This window comes from Bactrocera tryoni, chromosome 5 (assembly GCF_016617805.1).
Source record: "Bactrocera tryoni isolate S06 chromosome 5, CSIRO_BtryS06_freeze2, whole genome shotgun sequence".
Classification (NCBI taxonomy): Eukaryota; Metazoa; Arthropoda; class Insecta; order Diptera; family Tephritidae; genus Bactrocera; species Bactrocera tryoni.
This window is the reverse complement of record NC_052503.1, coordinates 57,942,014-57,964,628: the sequence shown is the minus strand read 5'-3', so window position 1 is coordinate 57,964,628 and position 22,615 is coordinate 57,942,014. Positions and strand designations below refer to the sequence as shown.

General features: G+C 35.9%; 1 protein-coding gene across 4 annotated transcripts; it reads left to right on the top strand.

Moving 5' to 3' along the window:
- Positions 1 to 1,806: 1,806 nt before the first annotated feature.
- Positions 1,807 to 21,013, top strand: LOC120777765. 4 transcript variants are annotated; one of them, XM_040109271.1, is made up of 3 exons: positions 1,807 to 1,982; positions 4,191 to 4,491; positions 19,871 to 21,013. In XM_040109271.1, exons 1-3 carry the CDS (start codon positions 1,913 to 1,915, stop codon positions 20,805 to 20,807), a joined length of 1,308 nt encoding a protein of 435 aa, XP_039965205.1. In that variant the 5' UTR covers positions 1,807 to 1,912; the 3' UTR covers positions 20,808 to 21,013. The 4 variants fall into 4 exon arrangements, with proteins under 4 accessions (XP_039965205.1, XP_039965203.1, XP_039965206.1 ...); XM_040109272.1 differs by lacking the exon at positions 1,807 to 1,982 and adding an exon at positions 2,830 to 3,037; XM_040109270.1 differs by lacking the exon at positions 1,807 to 1,982 and adding an exon at positions 2,830 to 3,689.
- Positions 21,014 to 22,615: the final 1,602 nt, after the last annotated feature.

Here is a 22,615-nt window from a genome sequence, read left to right as displayed (position 1 = left end):
TACAGAAATAGTAAAAATTAAATGTCGTAATGAAAGATCAACACACGGTATGTTAGTTCGTTTGCTTACTTTCGTATTGAAATTGGCAATCAAGATTTCTTATAAACGAGAGTTGTTGTGAAAAATATGGTTGATATTTTCATACCAACTCACAAAGATCTAAAATTTGCGGTACCAAAATGAGTCTAACGTTACTGGTATTTATTGCTTTCTAAGTCAACTTTGATGTATTATTTATATACATACATATGAACATATGTATGTAAATTCTATGAATACTTACAGGGAAGCTCATTTCGTCACTTTAATTTTATTGATTGAGATTAACTACACTATGTTAACCAGCTGGTACTTTTGGCAAACGCTTAATTCATTTGTCAAAAAAGTTATTTTTTTCTTATTCTTATCTTTATCTTAATTTAGTGTGCCACTTTATACATAAAGCCAAAATTTTTTAAAAATTTTAGCTACTTATATTGATCTGACAGTCGTGAGCCTCCCCTCTTTTTTAAGCATTTAAATCGCTACTATGTATTTACAAATGCTCTCAGATCCACAAAATGCTCAGTACATTCTCACTTTTCCTCACGCTTAGTTGAAAAGAGCCGAATGTACAGACGGCGTACTTGAAAATAACCGCACTCAGATGAACAACCCAATCAACAAATAAGCGATGTCATACGATTATTAAATTAAATGGACGAATGACGGTGTTAAAGTCGAGGTAGAAGTTTAGATTAAGGCAGCAAAGGACTTCAAAAGAACTTCAAGAGGAGAAATGACGTAAGTATCTTTTCGACGATATGTCTATCACCGATGGGATCAAGTGGATAGTAAAAGTATTACTAAAAGAAAGCTATTGTTTTGTATTTGGGATTTGATAGAAGACATTCTTTTTAAGATGCTATCAAAATATGCTTTGCGGACTTGAAAGAGAAATTTAGAATATACATACATATTTCTCTTTTTAAGGAATGCCTGTATATTCATTAGAATAGTTATATATGTACGTATATTTATAATTTGAGTAAGCAGACAATATGTTCGGATATATCCGACATAGAAAAGATATCAAGTTAAGTTATATTCGATCAACTGGGATAGTTACGGTACAACATATCTAAAATAAAAATAAAAATAAAATACAATTGAACCTTAGATGTCTTTGATTGGGCGACCGTGGAGAGTAGTGAATCGAACAAAAAATTAGCATAAATCAGTGGTTATTTCACAAAGTAAAGTTTTCACACTTTAATTTTTCTGCTAAATAGCGCACCTTAAATGAAGTGATTATATAAATTTCTGGCAGATCGGAGAAATCTGTTCATAAAGGAAATTTTGGTAAACTTTTGCAATTTTCGAACATCGATCGCAATTTTTGAAAGTTTTTGACAATAAGTTTCATAATTTGGGTTATTTTTCTTAAGCTTCGACTATTTTGTTCTTTTTTTTTATTTTAACTAATTTTTATATCACAAGTAGTTCACACTATGTAGAAAAACTTGCCTTACGTTACCTTTTAAATATTAAAATTGAAAAGTATTCATATTAATTCGAAAAATTTTAAAAATTGTTTAAATGTTCTTTTGATGTGCCATTTTTTGGTTCCTAACTACCTTTACCTTTTATGGGACTTTGTTTTTCATATTTTTAATAGTTTTGCTAACTGGGTTTTATTTCAGTGAGGGTTGCAGTAGGCGCACTCTCGCTTACACAATCGCGTTTATTCGTTTTCGCGGAGATGCGGCCAGTGACGAGCCAGCCAGCCAGCCAAGCCAGCAAGGCAGCTAAGAAATCAGTCAGCCAACGGAACTAGTGAGCCGAGTCGACGCCGTTATAGTGTGCAAAAACCGGAGCAGGCAATAAGGTGCTGAAATCGTATACGAATTGAATTGCGAGTATAACGAGCAAGATGGAACATCGCAAAAGGCGAGCCGCTGTAAGGCGACGACAGCAGCAACAACAGCGAACGCAAAGAAAATGTAAACAGGCAACACAAAAGCGATCTAGAGCCGTGTTATTTGATTGTGTTGGTAACAATTTTCGCGGTGCTATCTTTGGCCGTTTTTTTGTTTTTGGTGCTTGTATAACGTTTTTGCTATGTTTGTGTTTGTGAGCGTGAGCGTGAACGGCACTGCGACGGACGTGCACTATCGGCTGTTGTCGTGTCGGTGTACCGCGCTGCAAAGCTACGCTCTGCTGTAGATTTGCGACTTACCCAAGTCTTTCGGTCTTTGGAGACTTGACCATGATTCATTCTATTCTCCTCTGCTTGCTCCTTTGCAAATAAAGTCGAACGTTGAGTAGCGCAGCGCAAGGGAAATTAACTGCTAACAAAGATGGGGGTTTTCCGACGTCGCGAGGTCACTGCGAACGAAATTTTTTTTCTTTGTGTGCATAGAAATATACATATTTATACTTATGTATGTACAAATATATAAAGGTATGTACGCATGCATGTGCAAGCGCCGAGTATTTTTCTACGAATGTACGAGTGTGTGCGTATTTGGTGAGCGATCGTTTATGGCTGACTGGCTGGCCGTATGCTTATCCGCATGCCCTCTCTTTCTGCTCCTTGTTTTTGCTATTGTTATTATGGGTTCTTCTCTGTGCGACTTGGGATCGACTGCTGCTTCGGTTTGAAGCGTGATTTGTTGTTATTACAATGACGATTGTCGCGCTCAGCCCTAGTATTCAGTGTATTAAACGAATGCGCCTGATGTTATTGTAGTTGTAATTCTCATATATCGCAAACATTTGGTTAGCATTGCTGTTGTATTTATTGTAGTCGACACGCTGATTTTGGCTTTGACGTTGTCGTAGCCGTAGCCGCAGCCGCAGCCGCAGCCTCGGCTTGGGCTCGGGTGGATGGTTGGTTTATTAGTGTTTTGACTGGATTTTATTAGTTGGTTTTTAAACTTGGTCGTGAGAGGGTAGTGAAAAGTGAAAATCGGACAATATAAACAGAACAGTTGGAACGCATAAAGAAAGCAGCAACCCAGCAAATAAGAAAGCATTGAACTGCGCAGCGTGAAAAGTGAGTGAATGAGGAAGAATTTGTGAGACAGACGTTGAAGTGGAGTGGGGTAACAATTGAAAGTGCGTAGACAATTACTTGGAGTGGTCCACATAAAAAAGTTAACTGAGTTTATAAGAAAAAAACTTAAACTGTTGAACAGTGCACTACACTTGCGCGCCAACTTACAAAAAGTGAAATATTTCGTGAAAAGCTTTGTGAATGGATGCGCTAAGAGCTAGCATCGGTTTTGCTAATCCACTGGACGCATACTCAGCTAACAGCGCTACAAATACAAGAACGCCCAAAAAGTTGAACACTTCGGAATCCTCATTGCGATCGTCGCCAGGTTCCTCACCAAGTACTTCACCGAAAGCTGTGGCTACAGCAGCAAACATTGCGCCGCCTTCGCCTGCACACTCTTCAGGCGCTTCGTCGTGCTCTTCGCGGTCCAGACTGCGCGTAGCAACCCCCGACTCGGATACGCCTGGCGCTGGTGCTGGTGGTGGTGAAATGAGTGTGAGTGGTGGAAGTCAACTTGGCGCAGCGTTGGATATGAAGACGAAGGGCTCAGCAGTTACCTCTGTGGCTGCCGTCACCGCCGCCGCCGCCGTTAAGCTATTGCATGCGGGGGCGCCAACTTCTCAGATGCAGTCGCAGAAAATCAAAAAATGTGCGTTTAATAAACAAAATAAACCTTTTACTGAAATTGTAGATGTAAATATAAAATTCTCGAAAATTACTCGAGGCACAGCACGAGCTGTCGATGCTGCCGAAAACAATACCAACAACCATGATAAAAATAATAGCAATTTGACGGCAATTGTTGATAGTAACTTTGTGGAGCAAAATCTTTTGTCAACAACGACGATGTCTGCCCCGAAGTTACTACGAAGTTGTCGCAGCAAAAGTAGTCCTAGACTGCAGCAACTCTATCAACAACAACAACAGCTGCAACGACAACAAAAATCTATGTCATTGCAGCGGCAACAACAACTAGAAAAACATACCAAATGTTACGTACAGAAACCGAAAAACCAAAAGTATTTCAAAAAGAAATTTAGACTTGAACAAGAACGCCAATTTGCTGAAGCTGAACAGCTACAACAACAGCAACAGCAACTTTATTCGTCGACAAAAGAAAATTTTTTACTTACCCTCGATTTACTTGCAGTGGTTCGCCGTAATGCCTCCGACAAGTTGCGCCTCATCCAAATGGTTCATGACAATCCGATACTTTGGGATTCGCGTCTGCCCAATTTTAAGGGCGCCGAAGAAGAGAAGAATCGCGCTTGGGAAATGATTGGCAAGGAGTTCAATGCGCCGGGGCGGCGAGTGGCGCGCGCCTTTAAATCTCTGCGTGAATCGTATCGACGCGAGTTGGCGCATGTCAAATTAATGGGCAACGGTTTTAAGCCAAAATGGAGTCTCTATGAAGCAATGGATTTCTTGCGCGATGTCATCAGAGAGAGAAAGTGAGTATATAAATTAAATATTTACATAAAAGAGTAAATATGTTTCAATATAAGAGAGCAAATGTGTGGCATACGCACTATGGGGAAGAAAAAGTGACTCAACGCAAATTTAGTATTGAAGTTGTTAAGCGTCTTTTAAATGTAAACAACTACACCACAAATTATGGACTCACTTTTAGCGATGAAGGTTGTTAGCGAATATCCTAGAAGGTACCTAAATCATTTGATGTAAATTTTCGTGATTTTATTTCACATTGTTGCTTTCATATAACATTCTAACAAGAAATATGACGCCCCAATACAGTGCCTCCATGTTGTTACTCTCAACTCTTAGTGGGACTGGCAAAGAACTAGTAGGATAGAGTTTGGTTCAATACAATCAACGGGCTGAGTACCGTCAACTCCACTAAAATCTACAAAACAATGTGGGTAATGTTTTATGCTCCTGCAACAAACTGTAAACAATTAAGGAACATATGACTTTATACTCCTTCTGAGTTCATGTTATAACAAATCTCGCTCATCCTCGTTGTGTTTACCCCAACACCCAGGATTTGTTAAGTGCCAAAGCATATTTTTGACATACATATGTACATATACAAGGTGCGTTCCCAAGTAAACTTTTTGAATCTAGCGCCCCCTGGTGGCGCCATCAATATGTCGACTATCATCATTGCATCTCTAACATGTCTTGAACATATTGCATTTTTTAGTGTTTTGGAGCGTTTGGTGCGCCGTATTCGATGTGTTCGACCCAAATATCGCGAAGATGAAAGTTGGCGTTTGTTGCACGATAATGCGTCGTCTCATTGATCGAAGCTTGTGACCGATAATTCCACCAAAAATCACATTTTAAACATTAATCACTCCCCATATTCACCTGATATGGCACCGTGCGACTTCTTCCTTTTCAGAAAAAAGAATTTTCTCTCATGAAAGGAAAGCGATATGCAGACGTAGAGGCCATTCAAAAGGCCAACGAGCTAAAACACTTGTTCGACATGCTTTTGGACCGGTCAAAAAGCTATATTAAAGCAGAAGGAGACAATTTTGAATAAAATAAATTGATTTTGCGGAAAAAACCATTTATTCCGTTTTTTATAAAGTCCGGTTTATATGTGCTAACATGAGAATGGGGGTCGTTTGAAAGGTCGTCGGTATGAAAGAGTTCGGAGTTCTGTTCTAAACGGGTTTCTAAGTTTATCACTACATCTACAAAATCCGCATTTATTAACGGTAAATCCACATTTACAAAAATTCGCACTATGGTATATAAAGCAGATAGTCGGTTTCGTTCTTAATAGCCTTGAAGATGTTTTTGTACTTCAGGTTCACTGTATGAGAATGTCTGCATTACATTCGGGGCTAACTTTGAGTCCGATGGATTTTAGGTGCTCTTAATGATTATTGGAACCAACCCCAAGTCGGAAGTAATTTCCTTCTGAGAAGAACTAAATAACAGCTCTCTCTCTCTCTCATGTCCGGTGTACTTGCTAGGTTTTATGCGACCTCCGTGCGTTTACAGTTAGTTGTGTCTCTCTGCCTTTCTTTCCGTGAGCTTTTGATATTTTAAACAGGTTGTTAGAGGAATCCTGTCTCTATGCGATAAACTAAAGCCTCTATGGAAAACTTACCTACAGCTCTCACTTGCGGAGCATCTCGACATGCAATTTAAGATTGGTAAAAATCTGTATTGGTTGCAATATTGCTGAAACATTTTCTATATCAGCTCGAACCTACCTACCCAACGCCATTTCGAGAATGATTATTTCATGATATTAAATCCCCACACAAGAACATGGGCAACCTTAATGGCAACGCATTAGAAAGATCGTTAACAATATATGTACATTGCTTGTGGAGATGCGGGGTTATGTTCTGAATGTTGGTCGGTTTGACCGCCTTGCCTTCGGCACTCATTCCGTTTACTTCCTTATTACCTTGCGTTGAATTCGTAAAGATATGTCAACAAGGAATAATCGTCTCCAAAATTAATATGATCATGGTATGGTAGGTCATAAAGTCGGTGTACCAATTTTTTTTTTATTTTTATGAAAATTATTTTCAGAAAAACTAAAACAAAATTGACGGTTTGCCAACTCGCTGACACGACTATGGTAAAAGTTGGGAGTAAAAATTATTAAATAACAAATATGGTTGTATACAAAATATAGGATATTAAGAAAATTGCTTTATTATATGCAAACTGTTTTAAGTTATGATTGTTTGTGTTACAACATTATGAAATTCTTAGCCTGAAACTCAATATTTGCGGGTCGTATAAATATACTATTCTTGAAGCCCACACAAACAAACTCACGAACTATTTTCTCGGCAATCAGCATCATGAGGCCATTACGGCAATGAATCTGTCACGACAGAAGAACAATCTACCCCCGCAACTAACTATATGCATATACGTACGTACTCACATCTATGTACATATGTTCATATATGTATGTATGTATATGAGTATATCTCTCAATTGAGGCATAAAAAATATGAAATGAAAGCTCAGAGGCACTCCACAAGTAGCAATCACAAAGTAGAGCAAACTTGGCTCACATAGCACGCAAGATATATGAAAATAATCGAGCTTATAATATATACTAACATGTACATATGTATAATTACTTGTATGTGTTGGCAAGCACACATATACATATAAGATTTGTGTATACATATGTGGTGCTTATAAAATTCTTATGTTGCTTGATTACGTTGGCAGCGACGTGCAACAACATGCGACATCTTAAAAACAACAACGAATGATAATAAAATTAAAATATCAAGCAATTTTTTAATAAAAGCAAATTTTATGAACATTCGCGCTTATGTCGCTCGAGACGGCCCAAGTTGGAAGTATCGTTGTCAATGGAATGTGGACCAATTATGACGCGGTGCGATCCTATGTTGCTGAAATCTAAATAGCCCATATTCACATAATACATAAGGATGTATGTACATATATGTATGTATACGAGTATGTACCCTGCCAACCACGAGCGGTTAAAAAACCAGTGAAACAGTAGGTAGTAAAGTAGTAAAAATGTGGGTAGATTGCCATAGAGCGCGTGAAGATTCTACCTACTTTTCCCCTACATCCTACATCTATCTCTGTTGCGCTCATTTAGCAGTGTCAGATAAAAAAGTATATCTGTCCTGCTCTAATATCCCCTATCGACGGCTGATACAGGATTGCATTTTTTGATTCTTACTTTTAAAATTTCAATTTTTATTTTATTTAATTTTTTACATATTTACATTATTATTTTTTTTTATAATTTATATAAATAAATTTATTATAATTTATATAAATAAAAATATATTCGATTTAAAAAAATAATTAATATCTGAAAAAAGATTGAATCAAAATAAAGGTATAATTAATACCTGAAAATAAATAATAATTACATAGAGTTTGCAATATCTAAAAGAAAAGATTGATATTATCTGGAAAAATAAAATATATTAAATACAAATATAATTTACTCTGAAAGCAAAGATTAATTAAATAAAAATAGTGATAAAATCTGAAAAGAAAGAATAATTAAATAAAAATAATAATAACATCTGAAAGAAAAGATAAAGATTATTTGATCATTTAAAATATAAAACAAACATTTGTTTTCACATACTATATTGGATTGTGCAGCCCGCCTTAAACGCATAAAATACATACTTACGTACATATGTAATTATTTTTGCGTATTATATTATTACTTTTTATACCCTGAACAGGGTACATTAAGTTTGTCACGATGTTTGTAATACCCAGAAGGAAGTGTCGGAGACCCTCTAAAGTGTATATAGAAATGATCAGTATGTTGAGCTGAGTCGATTTAACCATGTCCGTCTATTGGTTTGTCCGTCAGTCTGTCCGTCTGTGTATATACGAACTAGTCCCTCAGTTTTTAAAATATCCTTTTGAAATTTTGCAAACGTCATTTTCTCTTCAAGAAGCTGCTCGTTTGTAGGAACTGCCGATATTGGACCACTTTAACATATAGCTGCCATACAAACCGAACGATCGGAATCCAGTTCTTGTATGGAAAACTTTCACATTTGACAATGTATCTTCACCAAATTTGGTATAGATTATTTTCTAAGGCAATAATGTAATCTCCGAAGAAATTGTTCAGGTCGGATTACTATAGCATATAGCTTCCATACAAACTGAACACATAGTTACTAAAAGAAATGCACCTGTGAAGGGTATATTAGCTTCGGTGCAGCCGAAGTTAACGTTTTTTCTTGTTTTCACATACTTACTTAACAATTGATATTTGCTGCTTCTGATGATATTGCTGCTGCTGCTATTTCCAATTCGTTCTGATTTCCAATGCTATAAAAACAAATGAAGTAATTATTTGCAAATTATTAAAGACAAAATCACGTAAAATTCATTTACTTACCTTCTTGTTGTACGAGCCTCCTTTACGATGGTACGATCACAAATGACATGCGTCTTTCAATCGAAAACAATTATGTTTTCTCCTTCGCACTCCTTCAAATGAATCAAGAAATAAAAGAAACTTTTTTTCATCGCATTTAGGTAAACAAAAAATAACCCGAAAATAGTTGTATTGAAATATGTGACAAAAGTGGGTAGCCGTGGCTGGCAAGGTATATGTACATATGCCTCATAATTGTTTTTGTAGGTGTGATGCATTTGTTTTGGTTACAGAGAATATGTGGTTTTGCAGCAAACGCTCGTTGAGTGCGATTGACGACTCCCAAATCGTTGTGCTACAATTCTTTGATCACTAACGTTCGGAAATCATTCTAGCATATGATGCGTGAAAAGTGGCGGTTTTATGGTCTACAAGCGTACCAATGGTGGCAACATCAACCCTTTGTCTCTCGAGATTTCTTGTATTGGTTTTATCGCTCTTGATCACTGATCGCTGTTTCTCAAATGCTTTTGATATCTCTAAGCCAGTATATACATACATAGTTGCACATTTAACGCTTAACGGTTCTGTATCTTCATGGCTTTTGTGCGACACAAGTTTCAGCTCATTTGTTTGTGAAATCGTTATTGGATCGCATCGCATACCCAAGATTGATGTACACACAGAATTTACAGAGGTTGCTTAGAAATAACTAAGATCATATAGCCTTGACGGTAGCGTTAATCCGGATTAACTGTGCACTTAATCAGATCCAAATTTGTAGGTGACAGACGGCAGCTATGCGAGTTTGAAACTCTCGTAAACAGCTGATTGTCAGTTTTATATTTTTTTCCATGAAAATGGATAGAAGATAAACATTTTCGGTTGTTAGCCGACCAATTTTTACAAAAACATATCAACACGTTAATTTTAAAACTGCATCATAACATAACATCATTACATAAAACTTCTTGTTTTATTATTGAAAATTTGAAAAAAAAAACAGCTGTCAGTGTTGCTTGTTTTTCACTCGCAATAGATTAAAATTGGCCATTTTTAACAATGATTGCCAATGAAAATGCAGCTAACTCTCTAAAATTTTGAGGATTAAATGGGAGTTAGCAACGGAGTTATCTTCAATAACTCCTGAACAAATCCGGATTAATGCTGCCGTCTGTCAATGCTTGCTTTGCACTCGGGAGCCTTTTCCCGCGGCGCACCAGCAAGCGTAGCGTATTTGGAGAATTTCTTACCTCTAACTTAATATCTAACTTAAAATGATTACACACATATAATAACACATTAGACTTTTACTCTTTGTAATTTTGAATTGTATGGTATTTGAGATAACAACTGCCGGATGCAAGGGTCACAATAATATGTTGTTTAGCTGTTTAGTCGAGGCTCGGTCGTGCGGTTGGTGGAAATCTCCAGTCAATTGCTTGATTAATATCTTCAAATATCGTAAGTGACTAAGCGGTCATTCACTTCTCTCTTCTTCAATGGTTTTATATAAAATATATAATATATAAACAAATCTCCAAACTCCCAAAAAACAGTTAACGCCACCATTTTCTTAGGAAACAGTAAATAAAAATATTAACGTAGATCTTTAAGTGAGCATTCAACTAAATTTCATTGCTATTTTTTGATTTTTAAACCCAGTAGAAAACTTTCCCTTTCACAAATTTACTACTTCAGTATTGCAACAACTTCGTCTCGGTACTACTTATGTGTAGAGTACATTTGACAGAAAAATTCCTTGAATTGTGACTTTGATGTACGAATAAAGACACAAATAAACAGTTTCTAAGCAAAACTTTTTATACCCTGAACAGGGTATATTAAGTTTGTCACGAAGTTTGTAATACCCAGAAGGAAGTGTTGGAGACCCTATAAAGTGTATATAGAAATGATCAGTATGTTGAGCTGAGTCGATTTAACCATGTCCGTCTATTGGTTTGTCCGTCAGTCTGTCCGTCTGTGTATATACGAACTAGTCCCTCAGTTTTTAAGATATCGTTTTGAAATTTTGCAAACGTCATTTTCTTTTCAAGAAGCTGCTCGTTTCCCGCAACGGCCGATATTGGACCACTTTAACATATAGCTGCCATACAAACCGAACGATCGGAATCCAGTTCTTGTATGGAAAACTTTCACATTTGACAATGTATCTTCACAAAAGTTGGCAGAAGTTATTTTCTAAGATAATAATTTAATATACGAAGAAATTGTTCAGATCGGCTTACTATAGCATATAATTGCCATACAAACCGAACGATCGCAACCAAGGGTTTGTATGAAAAATTTTCGCATTTGACGTGGTATCTTCACGAAATTTGACATGGATTACTGCTTAAGGTAATAATATAATCTCCGAAAAAAATGTTCAGATCGGATTACTATAGCATATAGCTTCCATACAAACTGAACACATAGTTACTAAAAGAAATGCATCTGTGAAGGGTATATTAGCTTCGGTGCAGCCGAAGTTAACGTTTTTTTTCTTCTTTTCAGTCAGTTTGTGTGGCAATTTTATGTTATAGTAGTGATGTACATATGTATACCCTGAATAATAATTCATGGCGAATTTCGTGAAGACATTAGTCAAATAAAGAGGTTTTTTATACAAAAACTTGATGATCGTTTAGTTTGTATGGCATATAAGTATATTCTGTAGTGGTCTGATATCGGAGGATTCGACAAGTGAGCAGCTTCTTTGAAAGAAAAGGATGAGTGAAGAATTTCAGAATGACATCTCAAAAACTGACATTGAACATTCGTAATGTGATTCAATTTAAACATTAGGTTAGGCATGACAAAACAAGTACAGTAGAGGCCCGCTAATTCGGATCAATTAAAACCGGTCCCTATCCGGAATATAAGTAAATCCGGGTTACCAAAGACATATCAGAACTATGTATTATGAAAAAATATTTATAAATTTCTGTTTGTTTATTATAACAAATAACACACATGTTCCAAAAAACAAAAAAAACTTAAACCAATAAAGCATAAAAGCGAATGTAGTGAATAATAAACATGTGATCCGGATTAGAGAATATGGATAGAGAATTTCGGTCCGGATTACAAGGGACATAATAGGAATTTTGAGTTTTTTTAACCCTCTCAAGATTACAGTGGAATCCGGATTAGGCCATGTCCAGATTAGCGCGCCTCAACTGTATACTGATATCATCAAAAACATGCAGCGAACACTCTTTAGAACAGTCAACTCAAGCTTATCAGCGTGCTAGCAATGTGTGTTCCGGATTCTGATAGCTATTATGATAGATAGATTGATAGATATACACGTATTTCAATATAAGTCTTAGTCAAAGCACTAATTTAGGACTTCTGAAATGCTAAATTAGCATTTCTGACTTTCTCGAAAAGTAAATTTTTATTGGTCCTATACTTACCAATTTGTGAACAAGCAAATTTTAGAAAAAAACTCATTCGCGTCAGCAATTCGTAAACAGTTAATCGCATGAGTACCTAGACGTAGAGTTCGCCGTTTCTCGAATTTCTACCTAGTATATTTTATTGGGGTATGTATTGAGTGTAAAATTTCACTTTCTGAATGAGCATTTGTCTGAAAATAATCTTTCTTTGATAAACATACGTTTCCAGGTATTCCCAGGAAGCACTTTAAAAACAGCTTAGGGTAATTTTGGTTCATTCGATTGAATCTGAAATAGCGGAAAGGGTAAGCTTAAGCATGAGCTTGCAGGCATTGAAAATTTATTTAGTTACTATGTCAACGTCTTTTCAAAGGTGGTGCGAATACTTCTTCAAGGTACTGTATATACGTAAACTTTAAAGTGTTTCGTTATACACGCACAATAACAATGATTGTATATAGAAATATGTATTTATACGTATGCATGTAAATGAGTTGACTTAATTTATACGTTTGATTCACTGATTTGTCGTTTTGTTCTGTTTGTGTTGTTGTTAGCCTTTTACGATCGCGTCAATGAAAGGTATGTGTTGGCTCGATGCTTTGCTCAATTCGTCAGTACAAGCAATCGCTCGAGCCATTTTTAACCCTGGCTCTTTTACTTAGCATGTCACTATACATACATACACATCCACGCGCACACGCCCATACATACGACAATACATATTGTGTATGTAAGTCTATTTCGCTTGTATGTATTTTAATTTCACTTTGCATTTCAGTCCACCATTCTGTGCGAGTGCCTTTATTCTATGTGAATGCGCGTTTATTATTGTTGTTTGAGTTGTTGCTGTTCATGTAGATATGTATTTGCCGTTTAATCGGCGTTTTTATTTCATGCTGCCACAGCGTTCATTTAAACTTGGTCCATTTTGATTGAATTGAAAAACGCATAACTGCCTCGGCGATGGCCCCAACAATACTCTACTTGAACTACGTCCATTACTTGCTTCGCCAACCGCTGATCGTGCCAGTCTTGAGTTCGCTTCGTGTGCTTTTGCCCTCACATCTGTCATGGGCATGTGTGTGTGCATGTACTTTGGGGTTTTCAAAGTTGATTGGAGACTTTATTGGCATCAGCGTAGAGGCGGTGACAATAACAAACCGCCGGGAATATCGGCTGAAAAGCATTTTATTCGAGAATGCCAAACACAATCAGGGGCTCACTACTCATCATATCAAGTATAACAACAACAAAAATAAAATTATGAAATTAAATTGCTGGCGAGTTTTATCAAGAGCCATTACGCCATTTCAGAGCCAGACTCGCACTCGATCTGGCGTCAAAGCCTGATCGCGGCCAACCACTCGGCCGCCATATGTGCGCCGGGCTCTTTCGAGGCATCGTTATCAGCTTAAATACATAAATGGTCGTAAATGTGATGACACACAGATATAAATACACACACACATCCAAATGAATTTAAGCAAGTAAAGCGTTTGCTTTAGGGTGGCAACGGCTGAGGTGGCGCTGGTGTTGGGGTACTTTCATGCCAAGCCAACTGTAATGCACGAGCACTCGGCATCAGTTTGTTCAAATGCCTTAGCACACACGCAAGAGTATGTGTGTGTATGTATTTAGAGTGCCCGCTGTTCGCAATAAGCACAATACCGTCGGTTGTAGTACAGTCAATTAAGTTAGCTGCATGGCTGGAATGTTTTGCTACTTATTGTTGTTTTTAATCTCGTCTTCCTGTGGTACTTTTCCCATTTAGACATTTAAAGCGTATTTAAATCGATTTAATTTGCGCTTCGGGTGTGTATGTACATATGTACATACATATGTAGATTATGTGAGCTCAAACTCATTGTATGAATGCTAGCGATCTCATGGAATTTTTCACCGTTAAGTAGCGGTTTAATTAGCGGTATGGTAGAATTTTCGTATTCGAACTGTACTAGAGGGCAATTCAGCTTTCCACCTAAGGCTTAAGCCCCTGTTCTGTGTACTTGTCTAATTCTACATCTTGCTAATTTGTCAATATTGACAATTTATCAAAGTTTTTCTGCGCTGTGTCGCATTTGAAAAGCTCTTTTCTTGATAAATTGATTATTGATTCATTGAGCGATAATACTTTTTTGGAAATTTTTCATTGAGGAACTGGTCCCAAATGACAACAAGAAAACTGCAAGAAACTGCTTGGCAGCTTTAAACTTCTGTGGATACGACACATTTTGGGTAGTGAAGGCAACAACAAACAAGCAGAAATCGGCTGTTTCTGTTTACAAAATTTAGTTCACCACACGTGTTGAGAAAAGCCGTGAGTTTTGAAGCTGTATACTTTATAAAGATTGCCACAGAATAACAAAAGCTTTTTACTTAACAAAAGTTTTGATAATTTGTCAAGTGTGCAGAATATAGGGGTTAGTCCAACAGTTTCACATATTGTGGAGAGGAATATGTCTCCTCGTTGTTTTGACTTTCTATGCGAAAGTATATTAATTAATTATTTCATAAGATACTTTAAAACAACCGAACATTGTGTAAATAGCAGATTTTTATGTATGTACATATGTCAAATCAATGTGAGTTCTGTACAGTCTATGGATGAAAATCGTGTTTTCTAATCAAAAGTAAATAAGAAACAATATTTTAAATAATAGACTGAAGACTTCGGTATTCACTTAAACTTCACATTCTCTAAACGCAATACCGTTATCATAATATTTGACTTTTCTTCCTGTGTCGTATAAAATATGCATTAAATGCTAAGCTCAACAGCAGTTTAGTAAAAAACATTTTTCGCCACCGCATAAAACTCATTTCCGGTTGCATCCATTAACTATTTTCGAGACCTACATAAATTAGGTAATCCGAATTGCGTTGCCTAGCTTTGTGACAGAAATGCGGCAGTTACATACATAAATGCCTTAGCATTCTTCAAAAACAACAGAATTCTATTTCCAAACGTGCATTAGAATAGTTTCTGCAGATTTGCTACACAATTCGTAATATAAAAAATAAATAAAAAATGCGGGCAGTTGGCAGAGAGTAAAAAGTGTCGCCGGAAATATGTTGCGTTGATAACATGGCAGAAACAGCAGCAAGAGCAGAGTGTCAAATAACAAATGCAAGAACAAGAATCTTAAAAAATCGTACACATAAATATATAGAAACGTCGGAAAGCGTCCGTCCAACCGCACTTACGAAGTACACACACTTTCGTCAATACATCTACAAGGGCATTTACTCGCACTTCACAAAAATGTATGTATGTAGATAAAAAAATTAGTTTAAGCAGGGTCGATTTATGACTCCGCAATCAGGCGATAAAGCATACTCTGAAGATATAAAATAAGAATAATTTCGAATACCTTTCAATTAGGGTTCCGATTGACACGATTTTATTGGTTTGATTTTGAGTTTGAGGAGCCAAAATGATCATAGTATAAAGGAAATCCGATCTTAGATCATATATTGTAAACAAGCCTAATCTCGGTCTAAGAGAAGTTAGAGGATATATTCAGATGCTGCTTGTGTGGTTGTACATTTGAACCGATTGATCGAAATGATTATTTAGTTTTGAGTTATTGCTGAGATTTGTCAGTAAAAAGTTCTTCTTTATTAGCGTAGACACCACTTATGCGGTTATAGCCGAGTTTACAACAGCGCGACTCCTTTTCCCTGTTTGGCGCCAATTGGAGATTCCAATTGTAGCCAGGTCCTTCTCTAGCTAGTCTTTTTAATGGAGTGAAAATCTTTTCATTGTTTTTTTTACTTGCCGGGTCCAAAGAGTTAGTTAGGATATGAATATAACAATTATCGATTAGTAAATTATCTGATCGGAGAATCGTTGGCAAATGAAAACTTATATTGCTTAGAATTGCAATTACTCATTTGATACCGTTAAATCAAAAACAAGTTGTGAATGGACTTTGGAACCGTAATTAACTGGATTGAAGAACTAGATAGAACTATTCATCTCAAGGTGATCGAATTGTTTTTTCGTCATCATAGACTATTTCCAGACATTTTTCTTTAACTGAGTAATTTTTTTTTTTTAGTATCGGAAAAACATCAACGAAACAAGCAAATCTTGCCTACTATGAACACTGGCAAAAGTTTCATCTGCTGAGAAGAACCTCCTTAATGTATGTATATGTATACCTTTGTGTGTGTACATGTCTAAAGTGGTAAGGCGTTTCGCGTTTTTATCACTGCACAGGCAGCCTTGCAGCGTGGTCCAGAACAGGCAGACCAAGCCAAGTTGGAAGAGATACTTGTGACGGACCGACAGTTCTTATTTGTGTATGTTTGTTGTGGTAACCGTATGCATGAATAGCTATGTATTTATATACATATGTATGTGTGTACGCCTCACACTACTAAAAATTTATGCGCATGCACTCAAGTACATCACTCCACTTGAACGCTGTAAATACAAGGCGAGAGGGCGTGCGTCAGCGCGAGCAAAATGCCACTTGGCCGAGATTAAAAATTGACAATCCCGGCAACAGCAGAAACGAATGAGCACAAGGAGAAGGGCGCAACATTTCCCTATGTCGGAGAGTATAAAGGAAATGCTGTAAAAGAGCAACGATACAAAGCACAAAGATCAGGGTGAATAGTGGCACGACAGCTTACACAATAGACGTGAGAGTACGAGATTTAAACCTTAAAAAAAGTTCCAGCGTTACAATGTATGGCTAGAATTGTGTAAAACTAATACTACGGAGTTAGGGATATATTCTTGTAAAAAGTACCCAACGACTTTCGTGGTATCTTCGACCACTCATCCTGTTTTTAAATATCATTAAATTCCAAACTTTATGTATGTCAATATTTATATCAGAATAATTTATGCAACATTAATTTCGCAGTTAGTTTATGATATTTTGTTATCCCTAATTTTATGTTTCCAAAAACTTCGAGATCGAATAAATTTTATTTCACTTTGCGTCCTTAGTAAACACAAGGACTTCAAGTTTGAAGTTCCAACTGATATTTCGGAATGAAAAACAAAACTATTTCGATTGTATTCTTCGTAAATACTTGACTGAATCGACTACAGCTACATGAATTGTACTTAACAATACGTTACTTTTGTGTTTTGAAATCACAACTTGCGCTCATTTATCAGTTATTACCACGAAATATACATATACATATATCTGTAGGTACGGATATACCGTTTTCTTGGTCTAAAAATAGAAAAAAAAATGCAGCTGTGGCAGAAGAAGGAAATTCAGTCAATATCAAAGGCAAACAGAGACGTCAACAGATAACGAACTTTAACACATGTACAACAACTGATTTGTATATATTTACATATTATACATACATATATGTTTGTACATACATATATATATACATATAGCCGTATGGCTGCTTGTGGATTCGTTTTTCAACACATGTTGTAGGACTAATGCCTGCCAGCATAGATCCTTGTATTCTGCCATTCTATCACGGGTTTCCTTGCCCAATCGATTTTCCTTAAAGGAATTTAAAGTTCACAAAAAAAACATTTGTAATATGATATTTTTCCTCGACTACATACATACAAACATTCACTCCAAACATGTCATGCCTGATTTTTAAGTGCTCCACCAAGTTCGAATTGAATATGCCCTGTAACGGCAGTTGAAAGAGGAAGTATTTGAAAATTTTCCTATTTTTAAGACCAATGCGCGAGTGGCAAGCCAGTTTGCTGACAGCTGATAGGAAATTTAAAGTCATAAACACATCTGTGAATCCATACATGTAAAATATATTTACTAATAAATAGAATAACATGCTGATATACGTATATTATATATATCTATAACAATTATTACATGGGCTTACCGCTATCTCGTGGGAATTTTCTAAACTTTTTGATAAAACTGAAGTTCCGTGGTTCTTGTGGTTTTCTAGACGCAATTGCATGTTAATACTTTCGAACTGCAATTTTTTTTTTTTCAAGTCAATGTAAATTCTTATCATTTGTGGTATGAGAACTGAGAACCAGGAATCCATGGGAACCAAAATATTTAAATGTATCTATACAAAAATTATATATATCGGGTGATTTTTTAAGAGCTTGATAACTTTTTTTAAAAAAAAAACGCATAAAATTTGCAAAATCTCATCGGTTCTTTATTTGAAACGTTAGACAATTCATCTCAAGAAATGGACCCGTAAGTTGGCCACCAAGATCATGCGATTTAACGCCTTTAGACTATTTTTTGTGGGGCTACGTCAAGTCTAAAGTCTACAGAAATAACCAGCAACTATTCCAGCTTTGGAAGACAACATTTCCGAAGAAATTCGGGCTATTCCGGCCGAAATGCTCGAAAAAGTTGCCCAAAATTGGACTTTCCGAATGGACCACCTAAGACGCAGCCGCGGTCAACATTTAAATGAAATTATCTTCAAAAAGTAAATGTCAAGAACCAATCTAACGTTTCAAATAAAGAACCGATGAGATTTTGCAAATTTTATGCGTTTTTTTTTAAAAAAAAGTTATCAAGCTCTTAAAAAATCACCCGATACATATGTATATATCATCGAAAATTGCTTTATTGTTTTTAAAAATATTCTGCCTCTCTGTTTTAGGTGTCTCCGAAATATGGGTTCTGAACTTCCTCTTACTTTAGTTTTTCTCACCGGAATGAAAAGAAGCCAGGACTTTACGGTGGATGACTCGTCAAATCGATGTTTCAGTATATGTATGAGAGCTAGCATTGTCACGGTGAAGAGTGATCCGTCTTCGGTGGTTGGTTTTCCTGATTTCTTGAAAGATAACTGGAAAAATAATGGTTGTGTATCACTCAAAAGTTACTGATATGAGTTTTCCTAGTGGTATGGTTTCGACATGTTCAGTTTTTCCATGATAAGAGACATTGCTTGGAATGCAGCTTATTTTGAAACACCCATTCAGTCGGCTGCCATTTTCTTTCGGACTCATACTCGTAAATCCACGATTCATCACCTTTCACGATGTTACAGACATGTTTCGAATCACTGTTATCGTATTTTTTAATATTTGTCTCGACCAACCGACACAAGCATTTTTATGATCAGTTGACAAATTATTTGGAAGAGATGAATATTTTAGGTTACTGTAAACAACACAAATAGCGCTCGCTAGTATGTATAGCATCACAAATGTCGAACTTTATGATAAAGTTGTGAGTTGTTAGCTTACAACGATAGGGTTTTCCAATCCCGTAATATATATTGGTTGTTTTCCCTACCGCTGATTGAGATTTCAATGCACAGGATTGCTTCTTCGACAACCCAACTACTTACCTATTTTTTTATATTCTATGGGATATAAAGGTGCCATTGAAGTTTCTCAAGATATTTTACTAAGTTCGGCCAAAGTCTTACGTCTCCCATGACTTAAGTTTATTATAAACCCTTAAACATTTTATTAAGCTCTACACATACACATATACATATGTACATACATATATACAAATTTTATGGATACATATTACGTAGTTTAAGTGGACTCTCCAAAAATGAAATTTCTAATCTTTTTTCTCCCTTTCTTCTTTTTTTCCACTTTTCTCCCACATTTTCTTCACATCTTTGCAGAGGCGGTTCGCACGCAGCTGAACAGGCGGCCATTGGCCTTAATTTGAGCGCATTCTCGCAGCACTTAAATAATAATAACAACAACAAATCGGCACTGAAACTCAACGCATTGCACTCGTCTTTCAACGAGAGTGCACTGAATTTGTCGAAATGCGCACCGGGCCTGAATATGAGCCATGAAGACTACTATTACTATGTGAAATCGGAAATGGATCTGTCAGCAGCGCATGCGGGTAGCAACGGCATTGGTGGTGGTGGCAATGTAGCTGTGCCCATACATCCACTGCCGGCGCATCAAACACAGCAACAGCAGCAACAACAATCACACAGCGCTGCGCATGACAGCCGCGTTTCGTCCACGCGCAATGACAGCACCACGCAGCACAGCAACACTTTCGACGATCTTGACGCATCATCGGTACGCAGCGGCGACGAAGCCTCCATGCGTAATGCGGACATGAGCAATCAGGGTTCCGACGAGGTGGAGGAGCTGGAAGCCATAGATGCCGATTTTCCCTATCCCCTCATACTCGACGCCAATTCCCCGCGTTCCATGAGCGCAGCAGGCGGCAATGGCAACATTGGTGGCAATGCTGTTGGTTGCAGTGGCGCTTTGAAACGTAAACGACGTGACCTCAACGGTGACGGCATGGACGATGGTGCTGCGGATGACGAGGATGACTACGAGGGCCAGATGATGCAACAGCATCGTCATTTGCGCCAACAAAATGGCGGTATGGGCGGCGGTGGTGGCGGTGGCATGAATGGCTGTATGCTGGATATGCCGCTGCCGCAGACGGTGCGTGAGGTGTTGAACTCCAAATTTTGCGGCTTCATTTCGGCGAAACTCAATAGCATGGAAGACACGGAGGCGGATAATTTAATGAACAAAATACTCATGTTGTTGGTGCAGACGCAAACGAGCGAAGTCAAATAGGCGCTGGAGTGTGATACAAGTATTGGGTAGCAGCGTGTAGCAAATGCGATGCCAACTGCTTTCCATAAATGTATGTGTGTGTGAGTATGCAGTTACTTTTACGGGAAACGTGGTGTCAGACATTTCTATAAGATATTTTTTCAAACAAGTATTGAAATTATTCAAAAGCCATATTTTTTAGTTTTATATATAAAAGTTAGCTCTCACATACAAGTATATTCTACTTTGCTGGATGTGGTTTTTTTGTAAAAATGTTGTATATTATTTAATAATGCTTCTAGGTTTAAGTTTATCCCGTTATTAGCACATTAGCTCTCTAATTAAATGCTCAAAATGAAGAAATTAAAAGCGATCGACATGCCTAACTTCGTCAGTGGGTTGAAATACAATTTGCTCAAAATGAAATTTGTGTTTATTATTTTATTCAAATAAATAAACTATATTAAATAATAATAATATGCTTAAGTTTATTATAATTTGTTCGAAACACTAAAGCAATTTCAAACTTATATCGAAATATTAGTTAAAGGTCTGAATAAATAAAATATTAAATTTTCAGTTCGTCTTCTTATTATTTATTTATTTTTAGAGAAATAGGAATATTTTATAATTTTTTAATATTTTACTTCTATTTTGAGTTCGGTTCGATTACTAATTCTCAAAATCTACCTGATCAAATGGTAATTGACAAATAAATAAATTTCGCTTTTCAAACACTTTTGTAAACATCATCGATTTCATTATGAGCTTTACTGAAAAAATTATGGTTCCTACCTCCTTTATCCGTAAAGAAGTCGAAAAATAAAACAAAATAGCAGATTTCATAAATTATTTATTGTTAAATAAAGCAACTATTGTAAGAAGCGATCAAAAATATAGTTTTAAATTAAAACTGTATCTGAATTTCAGTTCTTATTCTAGATATTTTAAAACTCAATGTCACACAAATTGTTTTCTTGAAATGATATTAAGACAATAATTTTTATCAATTAGTTACTCATTGTTTATTTAAAGATTTTAATATAAATTTCTTGGAATCATTTAAATTTCGTTTTCGATAATTTTTACTTTTTCAATTGGTAATATTTTTTTTAATTTACGGGCGAAATAGCGTACGGAGAACAATTATAGAAAAAATTATTTCTGAACAATAAGAAAATGTGGACAAAATACTAAAAAAGGAAATTATAAAACACATAACGAAACAGTAATATTAAAACAAAAACCAACTTAAAACAATAAAATTTTAAAAATTTAATGCTTTAAATTTTCAGAAAAAATTATAGTAGCTACAGTTTAAAACAAAAATCTGAATTATTAAAACTGAAATACAATTTAGTTTAATAAAAAGTAATTATGAAAAATTAACAAATTTAAACAACAACAATAAAAATGCTGTTTACAAAAATTAATAATTTGAAGTTGAGGTAAACATTTATAGTAATTATTTTTTCGAATAAGTCATTAAATCTGAAGCATTTATTTTTGTCAAAAATTATATTTATTATCATAACAAATGTGTATAAATAATTTTGCAGATTAACGAAATTGCAAGTTATACAAGTTTGAATATTTTTATAATCAAGAGATTTTCGAAATACCAAAACGAAACTTAAAAGCATTTTTTAACTCATCAATTTACAAAATATTATAAAAAAACCCATATTCCTATATGAAAAGTTATATAATTTACAAAAGTAAAATATAAAAGTAAAGAATAAATGAAACAAAATTATTAAAATATGATATACAAACATAGAGCTTCATAATTCTAAGTTCCAATAGTTATGAAACAAAAGCTATCTTTC

Excerpts from the sequence above, each read along its gene's own strand:
- LOC120777765 (XM_040109269.1), top strand. The coding sequence starts at position 3,239 with ATGGATGCGCTAAGAGCTAGCATCGGTTTTGCTAATCCACTGGACGCA. Across the intron at positions 4,492-19,870 it reads GATGTCATCAGAGAGAGAAA|AGGCGGTTCGCACGCAGCTG; the intron begins GTGAGTATATAA and ends ACATCTTTGCAG.